We start from the raw sequence: 14,930 nt of genomic DNA, 5'->3' as shown, positions 1-14,930 counted from the left end.
CAACAAATTAACTCAATTTATTTGTGTCTGACAAATCCCTTCATGGCCACGATAATGAATTAATAAAAGTGAATCTTCCTGCGCGCCATCATTCGACTAATCTCTGCCTTCATTGCGACACTGTGTGTGTAATGTGTGTGTATATGCTGAGCTGACAACACTGACACACCCATCTCTTCCTGTATTTTTATATCTGTGTAGCACACTGCCAGATCAAACTCCAATACTGAAGCCACATTTAGATTCATCCAAGTTGCTATGAAGTATCTCTGACTCTTCACAGTCAGGTCAAGTGACATCCAGACATACAAACAGGAAGTAAATGGTGCATTTATTTTCTCCTCCTCCTGAAGGAGGAAATAAAAAGCTTCTTCTCTGTGGAACTCCCAATTATAAACCTAATCTTCCCAGTCTTTCTAACAGCAACCTGATTGTGTCAAAGTAGACCTCAATATAAAATTCCACAGAGAAGATGGATTTTATGTATCACATATGAGGGCAACATAGGAGAGAAACAGTACTCAGTTTAAGGGCTGTGATACACCAAGCTGATGGTCGGCCAGTGCCCAATGCCAGGATGTATGTGAGTGTCTTTGGCCCTAGTTTTTTTTTTTTTTTTTCTTTTGGGCCCACACCGTTAGCGCTCATTGGAGACCGGAAGTTAAGAGGGGTCATGATCATTGGCTGCAACTAGTGCGCAAGAAAATAAACAAAAATGACTTAAGTAAGGGCACCTTGTTGGCCTTCTGATTGGTCTGCTGACCACCAACCCGAAGGCTCCTTCCTTTTGTTACTGTTGCTAGGTTCGACAAACAATAGAAATGTGGGCGTCGATTCCCACAGCGGAACATTTAAAACCTATAGCCTTAGCTGGCATCGAAACTCGTAGTTGTGATGCTTGATAAATGTACAGTCACCACGTGTGGGCACAGTGGAAGAAATAACCATACATAAACACTGAACTGGTGAAAAGCCTAGCAATATATTCAATGTCTGCCAACGTTACCGCATGTTAGCTGACTCACTTCCAGTTCACCTAGATTATTATTACCAGTTTTAAAGACCAACAAAGGGTCAATTGAGCAGAATGGTTTAGGGGAGACAAGCTCAGCAGAATGGTTTACATATCAAAAGCCCTTGAACTTGAATACAGACTACTAAAGCTGCTGCCATGAAAAGCTATTTCATCTCTCAGAGGTGATCGTTGTAGGCCTTCAAGCTGTACTCTTTCCATTGTGTACAAGTTCAAGTTTTCAGGCCAGACACAGGCGCAAGGCAACACCACAATTAGCCTTTGTTGATACTTGTTGTTTGACATCGGTTTACTGTCCAGGCCCTGAAGGCGCATGTATAAAGGACTTGCCGTGTTTGTCACATTTTAGTCTAACCTGTTCAAGAGAAGATATTATCTACATGTGTATTTGTACTCCTCAGGACACACAGGAAATTTTGAGTTGAAGGATCCTTACTCTGGTCTGTCTAGCGTGTTTTGAAAAACACCCTGCAATACCTACACCTTTCATACTGAATATGCGCATATGTTAGTAGTCTAGTTCACATGCTATGAATCTTCAATTTGTCTTAGACACGGTCATTCATTGACCAACCAGATGTCTATTTTAGTTTTCTCAACATCATAACTCTCACTTGCCCATTTGCTGCTCTCTCCTCATTTTCAGTCAAGTTGCAGGTTAAATGCCATTTGTATGTGACATTAAATCCAATTATTATTCCAAACACAGACATTGCTTAAACAAAAAGCTTGTTTATAGTCGTGCGTACCTAAGGTGTAGCGCTGGACCCTAAGTTATAGCCTTAAGCCGAACCTATAATCGACGCGCACGTGCCCAGATGTGTATTGGGGTCGTGATGAAGCAGACAGCGACTGCTGTGATTGGTCCGCTTCCTTGTTCGCGTGTCTCAGCGGCCAGACAAGCACAGAAATGTCTCCCCTCTTCCGCCACTTACACACCATCGACTCAGATGTCTTCTCTGTGTTCTATGTTTCAGTGAAAGTAACATTTAATAACTTCAACTCCAACATGCGTAGCTCGGGGCCACTTGCAATTCTGTGGAATACTCAGTAATAATCGACCTGTCACGCCTTGCGTTTTGGTTGTTTAATTACAGGACAATGCTGACATATCATTTCACAAGTATAATTGCTTTATATTGCCATAGACCTGGAGGAGTATAAACCAGTCTAAAGCCAGGTAGTGTCTGACCTGCATGTCACCTAGCATGGGAAGGGTGTTAGACGACATATGTTGAACGTACTGGATCAGCTGTCAACAAAGGTAGTATTAAGTTACACTACAGAATTAAAAAGGTAAAAAGAGTATTATTAAATGAATGATTCAAGACAATAATATAAAGGTCTATATTCCTTTGTGAGGTCCTCCTTCATTTTCAAAAGGCTAAACAATGCTGACAACCCTAACGTTGGGTTAATAATACACTGTGTGTCAATACCAACGCAGCCATTATGAGTAATTTAAGCAGACAACTGCTATATGTGTGAACAGCGAAGCAAATGCCACAACGGAGGCAACTCTACTTAAGACGTAGCAGCTGATGTTCTATAATGGCATAATATGGGAATAAAACAATTTCATTCAGTGCATTATGTTCACTTTTTGAATGACTGGTTAAAATCCTTACTATACACAGTTACCAAGATCTGATTATAAATCGCTGCACCCAAGCGGACCCATTTTCGCAAAGAGCATGAACTTGTCTGAAGTTAAAAATCCCTTTCAACCGCTCACTGCCAGGGTTACCAACCATGCACAGATTCAAATAAGCACGCTGGCAAGCAGGAAAACAATAAAGCAAACTGCAGTAGGCATTTAAAAGACCTCTTCCTGGAGAGAAGATAATCTGCCAAACAAATTAACACCGATATCTGCTAACCAGGCTGCATTCAATGAACAAAACCTGCTGATGCAAAGAGGCATTCATTGGCTGCATCGCACACAGTGCATGCGTGTCATCTCCAATATAAAATCTTTTCCCAGCGTAGTTTTATCATGTATCTTATCTGTGGCGCAACCTTTGAGATTAAAGATGGATGACTTGTTCCTTGATGAGTTTACAGCTTCACGCTACCTAGCTAAACCGAGGAATAGGCTAGCTTGTGTGTGAGGCTAAAAATCCATACACGAACATATGTTTTCAATCATTTTTGGGTGAAACTTAGTCATTTGGCCCATTCCCGTTAATTTTAATAGGTACATTTTATTCAATTGAAATATTTAGACCAAAAACAATGACGAGACGTTTATAGTGATTGGATGAAACGTCGGAGGCGAAATGACATATTGACAGATAGACCCCAGCCAAGAGCTGTGTGATAGCTAGCTAGGGGTGACAGCAATATCTCATACTAAGAAACTAATTTTAAAAAGTGGGTTTTTATCTCCATCTCTGGCTGTTAGCATAAGCTTATTGTAACCCACTGTACACAACGGCGTAATGCAGCCATATGCTCTTGATATCAGTTTACACCACCGCAGCTAGCATTAACCCAGGCAGCACTGTCAGTTTAGCCACAAAGCTAACGTCGTTTGGATGCCAGGTTTAGCAGTCAACGTTACTTTTTCCGTTACATGCTTAAACGCGCATCGTGCGGCCTTGTTTACTACGTGCACGGAGTCCCCACCGCGGAAAGCCTCGCTTAACGTTAATATTAACGCGAACATCTGCCCAGCGTTTGCTGCCTGTGCAGCAGGAGGAGGGGGGGGCTAGCGTTAGCAACTTTAGCGCCGTTAGCTTGCTGCCACCCCCCACCGGTGATTATGCAGGGGGCATCGGAGTTTCCCCAAATAAGAGCGGGACAAAACCGCACGGCCGAGGAAAAGCGAGCCGGTGTAACGCGTTTCGTGTGCGCTCGCGTGCCCGTGCGAATGGGTGCAGTGCGAGGACCATACCTCGGGATGGAGAATAGGGACGCAGCCAGCTTCTTTCTCATATTCCTCCATAGCGTCGGCCATCTTGGTGGTGGTGTCCGCTGAGCATTGTGGGAAATAAGAGGCTGCGTAGGGGGGAAACAAACAGAGGAGGAGAGAGGAGCTGTCAAAAACGCGGATGATGGGCAGGCCACATCGCACGGAAGGTCACATAATCGTATAATATCGAAAATAATAGAATATGCAACCATACAAATACTAACAAACACACTGAAAGGGTTTTGATAGTGCACATATTTCCTCACATAAGGTATTATTTGTTAGAGTAGCCTACTGTGTGCCTCTTGCCACTATTGGGTAGCCTAAAAATGAATGTAATGCAAAAATATCCTTATTTGGGACAATCTTTAGAGATTAAAAATGATAGGTGGTGAAATTGCTGCCATCAAATCAAATCTTAGAAGCCTCTGAGATATCGCGTGTGCTGACTATGCATATTCACCCAGCTACCACTGCACAGGAATCCGATGAGTACCAAAATATGGGTAACACATCTGCCTTGGGTATGCTTTGACTGTTTGCCCACTGGGTAAATGGGACAACTGCTGGGACTGACTGAACATCGGTGGTCTAAGAATAGATTGACCGACACGAAACCAGTGTGCGCACTGTACTCAGGGTAAAACAGGATAGAAGTCCAAAGGGGGCGGACAGCCAGGCCAGTTCTGTGTCGTGTATTTTGTGTGTGTTTGTGTATACATTCACAAACCACCACCAGGTGATAAATTACTATTACTTATGAACCATTTGTCCACAAGTAATTAACTGCAGTTACGTTTTAATTATTATTATTATTATTTTGCTTTAAAGAACAAGGAAAATTTTGTGTTTGCAGCGATCTATACCAGAAACTATACCCATTTGATTTGAGTGATGACACTGGTGCCACCAACTTTATTCTTTTTTATTAATTTATTTAATTTTTTTTTTTTAAAAAAAACCTTAGAAGTCTCTGATACTGCATGTGTAGGAGTATGCCTATGCACACAGCTAAGAATAATAAGAATAAGAAAACCGATGCACAAGTATCACATGAGTACTACCATGTGGATGGCACACATGCACTACATATGGCATGCGCAAGATTATTGCCAAATGTTCTTTATTTACACTTATGTGACAGAACATTGCCTGTTTGCTTCCAGCCACAGTCTTTTTTTCTGCTGTTAAATAAATACAAAGCAATAGTAGTAAAACTGGTACATGTTCTTCCATGAGTACAGACATGGATTTTTTGGACTGGACTGTATCTGTCGTTTCACTGTCAATGGGAAGTGTGGACAACATTGCAGTTACTAATTTGCGTCTCCAGATGTCCTCCATGTTCAATCCACCCACCAAACCTAAACTTCCAACGGCCACTAGATGTCAGTGTTTATCCAAACATACATTTGCTGTGGAGCTCAGGTGCATTTATAAATCTCGAGGTTGTACATGGTACCCCCATTATTATTATTATTATTATTATTATAGGATATGATACGGTGTGGCGTACAACAGTGATTCCCTAAAAATGCTAGATATATTCATGTGACATCCCACTCATTCTCCAATTTTTCCCACGCACATGAACAAATACACTGATATACAGCGCGTGAACAAACAGAATTTAAGCTAATATTAAACATAACCTTTATGTGTTTGTAAATTATTACGCACACTTCTCGATGCAATATTTGGAAAGCAAATAACAACCGTTCTTCCCTTTTTCAGTCCTCTTTTACCCAGATGTAATCAGAATGGCTGACATCACTTACATCTTATCTGAGTGTGACGTGATATTCATAACTGGGTGGGATCTGGAGGTGGGGCCGCCTGTGGAGCGAAGGCGTAGCTAACCAATCGCATGTTTGTTATGGCCCGACCGTGGCCAGGAATATTAGACGATCACCGAGTGAAAATGAGTAGAGTGGAAACAGTTTCTCTCCGCGTCAGGTTAACCAGCTAAAAACCGCACACAGTTGGATGTTGAGCCTTCAAAATAAAGTCATACATGGAGCCGTTGCACTGGAACAAAAAACCAAACCAAAACAAACAAACAAAAAAATAAAAATAAAAAAATAACTAATTTAATGACCACAGTATACAAAGGAATACATAAATTAAATAAAAAGCTATATATATATATTTTTAAATAAAATAATAATAATAATACAAATTATACATATACAACCAAATAAATGTTTAAAAATGATTTATAGAAAATTGGTTCAGCTTTACAACATGTAAAATGTAGTTGAATTTTATGTACTTTAAAGAAAACCAGCCAAAGAAATGTCATTAAATTAATTTAATAGTACAAGTTTAAATTATTATTTTTTTTTTAATTTGGTTTTCCATGATGTTCAGACTTGTCAAAAATCCCAATTTTTAAGCATGTGATTAAGAATTAAAAGTCATATCACGGCTGAAAGAATATATGGATGGGGATCAAAAACGTAAAACATTGAATAACGATGAAAATAACGTCCTTGGCTTTTAATTTGAAATTTGGAACAGGAAGTACTTGTGCATTCCCGCTGCTTTGAAATTTCCTCACTCGAGCCATTGAAAGAATCGTGCAGGCTCGCTAGTGGCTAACAAGTAGACCGACGATTAATGGCAAATAGACACCAGAAAGCACACCCAGCGTCGGCGAAGTTATTTTTTTTAGCTTCCAAACTTTAATACTGGACCGAGGTGACGCCGCTGCTCAGCGTAGAACGCGAGTCATCGCCGGCGGAAACCAGAGAAAGCCAAGTAACGTTAATAAACATTAAAACGTCGTTAGCTTACGGCTAGCAGAAATACATACGTCCGCGGGGACTCCTTTTAATATTTACAACCAGAGTTTTTCTGATTTTACCCACCCATACGACCTACCAGGATAGCGGCAACGAAACAAAGGTGAGTGCAAACGAAATAACAAACGGCCAACACGAACGCGGTTGTCCTCCTTTACTTGCTGTTGATCAAAGGCGGCTAGCTTAATTGCTATTTCTGTATGTGTGTGTGTCGGTGGAGGGGCGACAGCCGTGACTCTGCAGTCGAGCAGTGCGTACTATTATGTAACAAGTCAGGATTAGAGGTGCTGTGGTGTAAGTGTAGCAGCTTCTACATCTGCATTCACTTCATGCACCAGTCTCAGTTCATACTGGGCATGTGCACTCCACATTTAGAGCCGGTTAATGTCTGCTGAGGCAGGACGCTGTGTGCCGTGCAGCGAAGTGGCGAGTGGTTTGACGTGTTTGTCTGGGTGATCCGTGGAGGTGGCTGTGGATTTGAACTCGAGTCCTGCTTTGGTGTTCTGTTTCAACAACCGAAAAGGTGGCCGCTTCTCTGGCCTGGCTGGTGTACACATGACTCCCGAGGCATCACCCCCAATCATATGATCCAGCTGCGGTGTTGCATGTCTCTGCAGGCTCCCCAGGCCCCGGTGCTGTGTTTCCACTTTCACCTGATAGGAGCCTGGAGCAGAAACAGGAGACTTACTTGACAGGCAGTAAGAGCTCTTCCTAAGTGTGTCAGACAACTGGTGCATCCGGGGGATGCTGGCCTGATATCCGATGTCACCCTGTCATGTTATCCACCTGCGATTGCATGTGCCAGTTTGTGTGTTTATGTAGATTAGATTCAACAATATTGTCATTGCATATAGTACAGGTACACGACTAAATGCATTTAGGCATCTAACCAGAAATACACACAGGAGAAAGTGAAAAACTAACCCAATAATATGGTACAAGCTGTGATTGTTGTTATTACTATTGCACAAGTATTTTACAATAGTAGTATATAATACTAGATTTATATATATATATATATATATATGTATAATATGGAGTGGGGATACATTGCTGCACAAATGTTTTTGCACAATTCACAATTTTCTACATTTCAGCATAAAAATGATTCCCTAAAGTAGACAAAGACAACCAAATCCAACAAATGTAACTGAAATATTATACTTCTGGATTTATTTATGAAAGAAATTAATAATTTGTACGTATCTGTGAATCGTAAAAGTAAGCAAACCATTGTTTTCAGTATCTGCTGTGACCCACGTGTGCAGCAATAACAGCAACTAAATGTTTCCAGTAACTGCTGATCAGTCGTCTCCAGCGGCTTGGAGGAATATTAGCCCATTCCTCAGCACAGAACCGCTTAATTTCAGAGATGTATGCTCCATGTCCTTCCACAACATTTCTATTGGATTAAGGTCAGGACTTTGACTTGGCCATTCCAAAACATTCATTTTATTCTTCTTAAACCTTTATTTTTTTTTTGAAAGTAAGACTTGTATGTTAGGGTTGTTATCTTGCAGCAAGACTCCCTTAAAGATTTCTCTAAAGATTCAGCTTACAGACGCATTCGTCGTGACGTTTTCTTTTAGAATTCATTGTTCCATCAGTGACGGCAAGCCATCCTTCCCCAGATGCTGAAAAACAGACCCATCCTCGTGTTTCATGGATGGGATGAGGCTGCCATTCTGCCATGCACACCATGATTGTTCAGTCTTCTGATGATTCATTAACACATTAACATCCGCCAGTGTGAGAGAGGCCTTGAGTTGCTTAGAAGTTTCCCCGGGTTCCTTTGTGACCTCTCAGACAATTAAATCTCCTCCTTTTGTTCACTGAGGATCAGTCTGATGATCACAAACAAATAGTCTTCTGAGCTCCTTTGTCTGTACCATCATACACTTCCATGAACCTGTATTGTGACTATCAGACTGACAAATCCCTTGTTTACATTAAACACTGAATGATACCTGAGTCTCACCGCATTGATTTTGGACTCCAGTGGACTCTAATTTGGCCTCAAAATTAACTTGTAATCCTAGAGGTGCACTTACTTTAAGTGCACTTGCTGTTTTTTTACGACTCACAGTATAATATTTCAGTTTCATTAGTTTGATTGGGTTCTCTGTCTACTTTTAGGACTTGTGTGAAAATCCGCTAATGATTTGAGTAATTTATGCAGAAATGTAGAAAATCCTCTAGGGTGCAAAAACCTTTATGCAGCACTGTAATTAACTGAGAGTGTGTTTAGGGTTTATATGCAGATGGATGCACACCCACTTTCTACACTAGTGCAGCATTAGGATGAAGGACTGATAAATGATTGTGGCTGTGTGGTGTGATTGAGTTCAGCGGGGAAACAGCTGTGTGAAGTACGCTGTTCCTGATGCTACTGGTCCTAGACAGTTTGTTGACGGGATGAGAAGCATGGAATTATGTTGTAAATTATTCTTTTTTTTTTTTGGCCTGAGGATGATTAGATCTGACGTCAAAGAATAAATTGTTTTCAAACACATAGATGCCTAAGATGATTTACGTAAATGAACCACCATCACTTTAGTGCCCTGTGTCCAACCTTGCCTTTGCCATCCATATAATGCATTTCCATATTTCCATCATCTGCTTATGTACATGTAAAGAAGTATAAGCCCAGACTTTCCACGGCAGAGCTTTGCTCAGGTGCACCATCCAAGGTCACAAGAGCAGCCACCTCATTTGCCATGCAAATGGAGTTTCCATTTTGGTTGTTGCCTGCTCACTGGCCATGTAGCTTTCAATTTGAATGCAAAATCTACTTTGGGAATGCCGATTTAATGTTAATACACAGTGCCGTCTGAACAGTGATGGAGGGGAAAACCTTGAACTGAAAACGGAAGCTGAAAAGGCTTCCCCCGGGGCAACATCCAAAATAAGGGATTTTTTTCCTCCCTATAAATATATGAGCCTTATAGGTCAGCCTGATTCAGGATTGAAACTACTACTTGGTTAATTATTGAATTTTGAAATAATCTGAAAATAATTGAATTTAAAATATTTGAAACTAATGCTGAATACCATAACCTTCATGAAGCTTCGATTTTGTGCTGGAATGTTATATTAGAATGAATTCGTTTTCCCGAGCATACCTAATAAACTGGCAAGTGAGTGTATATCCCTTCACAAACAATTTTTTTTCTACGTTTCTTCTGCATATGTGCTGTTTAAAAATGTTCTAGTGCTGGCTATCTGGCTATCCCAGACCCCACCAATAGGAAAATTGGAGATGCAGCATTTTTAATTACATTCCCAAATCGAGAGGCAGGTTTTGTTGAGATTTTTAAACTGCACTTAAAACTTTAACCTGGTCCTTTTCAATTATCACTTAAGACAGTATGTACAATGTAACTGTTATTACGCAATCATAATCTTTTGTCTATCTTTAATTAGATTTTTTTTGGACTGCAACAATGCGCTGATCTACTCAGTGATATAAATTATGTAAATGCATCAGTTTGTATGGAATATGACAACATGCGGGTTCATCCCCAGTTATGATGGCTCCCACTGCCGCGCATGCTGCAAAATGAAGTTCAAACCAGACTGTCAGAAGTGGAGGAGGTCTTAGAACAGGGGCCCAATAAGACGCACGCTTTGTAAAAAAAAAATCTAGCAACCGAAAACATCCATTGACTTTCTGGCGTCAAAATGAGTAAACGGCAACACCATTATCTAGACGGTTAGATTGAGTCCGATCTGATTGGTGGTTGGAGGTCAGTGCCTGAGAGACGCCTTTGTGTCTTTATCAGTTGAGACAAGAACTATGAAGACTCACTGGAGCAGATGCTAACGGCTAGTATGTCAATGCTGCTTTGCAGCGCATTAACACTAGAAGTCCCAGAGAGCAGCCATTTGGCTTTTCTACCTATAAAACCCAGAGGGCAGCCGATCGGCTGGAAGGCTTTTAGCTAATATCCTAAATCACCTGTGAACCCTCCTTTGGTTATGTAAACGAGGCAATCACTGGGGCACCACAGGAGGGGACATGCTGAGCCACTTCAAGGAAACTTGTGGGGAGGGGAGGGGGAGTGGGCCCAGAGAGCTTATGGGGGACGGGGTAAGCACACAGAGCAGGGTTCACTTCTAACCTGGCAACACCTTGGCTGCGTTCAGACTGCAGACGGATCTGATTCAAATCTGATTCCTTCTCATATCCGATTTTTAGGGCTGACTGTTCACACTGCCTTTAGCAAGTGTCCAAATCGGATATGGTTCTGTTCAGACTGGGCCACATTCTTCACCGGTCTGATAGGTTGCTGTAGCAACGAGCGGAAGCGTCATTCAGCACGTGTATTTGTCAGACGTTATATAATTGCGACAGCCACAAGCAAAACAACAACAAACAACACATGGATGTACGTCACGTCAGTGAAAAGATTTATAGGGCATGCAGTTTCTTCCTCTGTCCAAGGCGAATTGTTTTCAAAGTCCTCCTCCATTGTGATAGCTGTAATATCACTGTCCGTGGCCGTAACGTGGCTCCTCCACAACGGAAATAGGCACGCGGTCTGGCGCATTGGTTCTGGCCTGGCGTCGCGTAAGTGACGTCACGGACAGTCAAAACCCATCTGAGTGTTGGGAGCTGTTCAGCTGAGACGCATCTGTCCATATCCGATACGAATGCGATATGAAACTACCTCTGGATGTGGTTTGCAACCGTTTGGCAAAAATCGGATTTCATGTGATCTGTCACTGTTCAGACTTCAAAATCGAGATCCGATTCAAATCTGAATGGGCTAAAAATCGGATTTTGGCTGGCAGTCTGAACGCAGCCCTTGAGACAGAAACTGGTTCATCCCAAAGACAAAACACCTTGACATAAAATGGGGGAGGGGGGGAATCAGAGAGGAGCAGGATTGCTGGGGGTTTGGAGGCCAGAGTGTGTGGGGGAGGGAGGCACACCTGAGGGCTGTGAACTCATTTGCTCTGTCCGGGCTGCTAGTGACTGTCTTTCTTTCACCAGTTTCACCAGGTGGCAGCCTGGGCAGAACAAATGAGCTGAATCAAAATGTAATATATGTAGAAGGATGTAGAAGTTATCAGGACCCTACAACACTGGGCTTCCAACATCCCCACCAGACACATAGGAAAAGTAAAAGAACAGAACCACATCAAAAAAGCACTCAAAATCTGTGGTTATCCCAACTGGGCCTTCATGATATTTACACATATTTACAAATAATAAAAAAAATGCATTATCAGGATACAGTGTTAGAGAGTGGAAGTGAGTGAGACTTAGACTTAGAACTTAGACTTAAAACTTTATTGATCCCTTTGGGGTGACTCCCTCAAGGAAATTTGAGTTTTCTGCAGCAGCGAGCACGCAGAGCAGTTTGCAGACAAACAACAGCAGTGGTTTGCAAATAGTTATAGAAAAAGTGATTGAATAATAAAATGGTGAACATTAAATAATGAACGGTGAACTTCCTTTGAGTGGGATTAAAATAAGCTGTAGTAAAACTCTAGTAGGGAAAAATAAACAGTAAGTAACAGTAAGCTCGGGTGGGGACTGACCGGACAGAGACGGGCGTAAGATGGCACAGTGTAGTGTGAAGAACAGGTGGGGACAAGTCTCCATTTCACCCCTCCATCTCCATGCGACGCAGATGGAGAGCCAAAGGCTAAGGCCAGGAGGTCCATCTTGAGTCGTCTTCAGAGCTTCCTGTGTTTTATCACTCTGGAAATGCTTGGTTCCATTCGAGACTGTACTGTTGAACACACACAGCAAACGGAGCATGTGGACTGGTTCATGGCCCTCCTTGAACTAATGGCATTTATTGCTATTGTCATCTTGCGGGGGCTGACCAAGGTTCCATCACTGCGTGACTGCTGGTCAGCAAACCTGGGAAACCCCCAGATCATTGCAACTATGTCCCGAAATCGCTTCCAAGACATCATGCGACACCTACGCTTTGATGACAAGGACACCCGCAGTGAGCGAGCAAAGACAGATAAGTTTGCTGCAATTTCCGGTGTGTGGGGATCGTTTGTCACCAACTGCATCACATCCTACAACCCTGGTCGACACATCACCATTGATGAACAGCTTTTCCCGTCAAAGACTCGCGACAAAACCTGACAAGTTTGGGATCAAGTTTTGGGTGGCTTGTGACTTGAAATCCAAATACATCTGCAATGTCCTCCCATATCTTGGAAAGGACCCCAGTCATCCCAGTGGGGAGAGACTGTCCGAGAATGTAGTTATGAGGCTGATGGAACCATTCCTGGACAAGGGCAGAAATGTTACCACAGACAATTTCTTTACATCGCTGTCACTTGCACAACGACTGCTTAGCCGGAAAACCACCATTATCGGCACAGTCAACAGGATTCGGCGAGAAATTCCACAATCAACAAGACAGAGGGACCGCGATGAATTCACCACTCAGGTATTTTCAACCACTGGTGCCACGCTGATGGTGTATGCGCCCAAACGGAAGAAGACAGTCTACATTCTCAGCAGCATGCACAGCGTGGTTCAGACTGAGAATACCACCAAAATGAAGCCCATCACTGTCACCCTTTACAACACCACAAAGTGCAGCGTTGATGTGATGGACCAGATGGTGCGGGAGTACACTGTCCGCACAGGAACACGGCGCTGGCCAGTCGCTGTGTTCTATAACATGATTGATATGGCAGCACTGAATGCATATGTGCTCTATCAAGCATGCACCGGGAGGCATGCAGAAAGGAGATGGCTTGGCAGTGCCAGCATTGTGCGTGATTATTGAAATGTACTCACCTCACTCACTGTTACTTACTGTTTATTTTTCCCTACTAGAGTTTTACTACAGCTTATTTTAATCCCACTCAAAGGAAGTTCCCCGTTCATTAATGTTCACCATTTTATTATTCAATCACTTTTTCTATAACTATTTGCAAACCACTGCTGTTGTTTGTCTGCAAACTGCTCTGCGTGCTTGCTGCTGCAGAAAACTCAAATTTCCCTGAGGGAGTCACCCCAAAGGGATCAATAAAGTTTTAAGTCTAAGTCTAAGTCTCACTCACTTCCACTCTCTAACACTGTATCCTGATAATGCATTTTTTTTATTATTTGTAAATATGTGTAAATATCATGAAGGCCCAGTTGGGATAACCACAGATTTTGAGTGCTTTTTTGATGTGGTTCTGTTCTTTTACTTTTCCTATGTGTCTGGTGGGGATGTTGGAAGCCCAGTGTTGTAGGGTCCTGATAACTTCTACATCCTTCTACATATATTACATTTTGATTCAGCTCATTTGTTCTGCCCAGGCTGCCACCTGGTGAAACTGGTGAAAGACAGACAGTCAGTTAGCAGCCCGGACAGAGCAAATGAGTTCACAGCCCTCAGGTGTGCCTCCCTCCCCCACACACTCTGGCCTCCAAACCCCCAGCAATCCTGCTCCTCTCTGATTCCCCCCCTCCCCCATTTTATGTCAAGGTGTTTTGTCTTTGGGATGAACCAGTTTCTGTCTCAAGGTGTTGCCAGGTTAGAAGTGAACAGCCACCCTCTCCCCCATAAACTCTCTGGGCCCACTCCCCCTCCCCTCCCCACGGGTTTCCTTGAAGTGGCTCAGCATGTCCTCTCCTGTGGTGCCCCAGTGATTGCCTCGTTTACATAACTAAAGGAGGGTTCACAGGTGATTAGGATATTAGCTAAAAGCCTTCCAGCCGATCGGCTGCCCTCTGGGTTTTATAGGTAGAGCAAAAAATGCTGGGACTTCTAGTGTTAACAAGTTGTAAGTAACTTGTTAATGCATATTTAGGCCTGTAAAACTAAAGGCTACAGCACCCTTTGGCATATACTAACAGATAATAACACAGGCGTATTATAGTTCCAGTATAGTTAGCAACCTATTTTCTGAATGAGCCTACACTGCACAAATCTTAACTTCTGTGTTGAAAAGTATCGTTGGGTGAGAGTTAAGGTTTAAAATGCAATAAATAATTATAACAGAAGTGAATAAGACTTATTTATCAATAAGTCGTTGATTTTCTTCTTTAAAATGTCTGTATAAATTATAGTGGTTAGAATTTCAGTCTGCAAACAGGCTGTAACCAAATAAAGTGCCGTGCTTCTTTTTAAAAAATGTATGACATTAATAAAAAGTAACAGGTTATTTATCTGCTGATCATTTCAGCCTTTCCCCTTGTTATCAGTGT

The 14,930-nt window shown here is 42.2% G+C and overlaps 2 protein-coding genes across 3 annotated transcripts in view; one reads left to right on the top strand and one right to left on the bottom strand.

Annotated features, from left to right (window-relative positions):
- The window catches only part of zdhhc17 (zDHHC palmitoyltransferase 17), a 29,726-nt gene extending 25,064 nt beyond the window's left edge, over positions 1–4,662 (bottom strand). Inside the window, exon 1 of the mRNA XM_084573277.1 lies at positions 3,930–4,662. Coding sequence (XP_084429403.1) covers positions 3,930–3,992 — 63 coding nt within the window. The 5' untranslated portion in view covers positions 3,993–4,662. The remainder of the gene's footprint in view (positions 1–3,929) is intronic.
- A 1,870-nt stretch (positions 4,663–6,532) lies between these two features.
- The window catches only part of osbpl8 (oxysterol binding protein-like 8), a 95,596-nt gene continuing 87,198 nt past the window's right edge, over positions 6,533–14,930 (top strand). For both annotated transcript variants that reach the window (XM_084573273.1, XM_084573272.1), the window contains exon 1: positions 6,533–6,854. The gene's annotated coding sequence lies outside the window, so the exon portion shown is untranslated. The remainder of the gene's footprint in view (positions 6,855–14,930) is intronic.

This window comes from Chelon labrosus, assembly GCF_963514085.1.
Source record: "Chelon labrosus genome assembly, chromosome: 23".
NCBI classification, from domain to species: Eukaryota; Metazoa; Chordata; class Actinopteri; order Mugiliformes; family Mugilidae; genus Chelon; species Chelon labrosus.
Note: the sequence above shows the minus strand (reverse complement) of the source record. Positions and strands in the feature narration are given on the sequence as shown.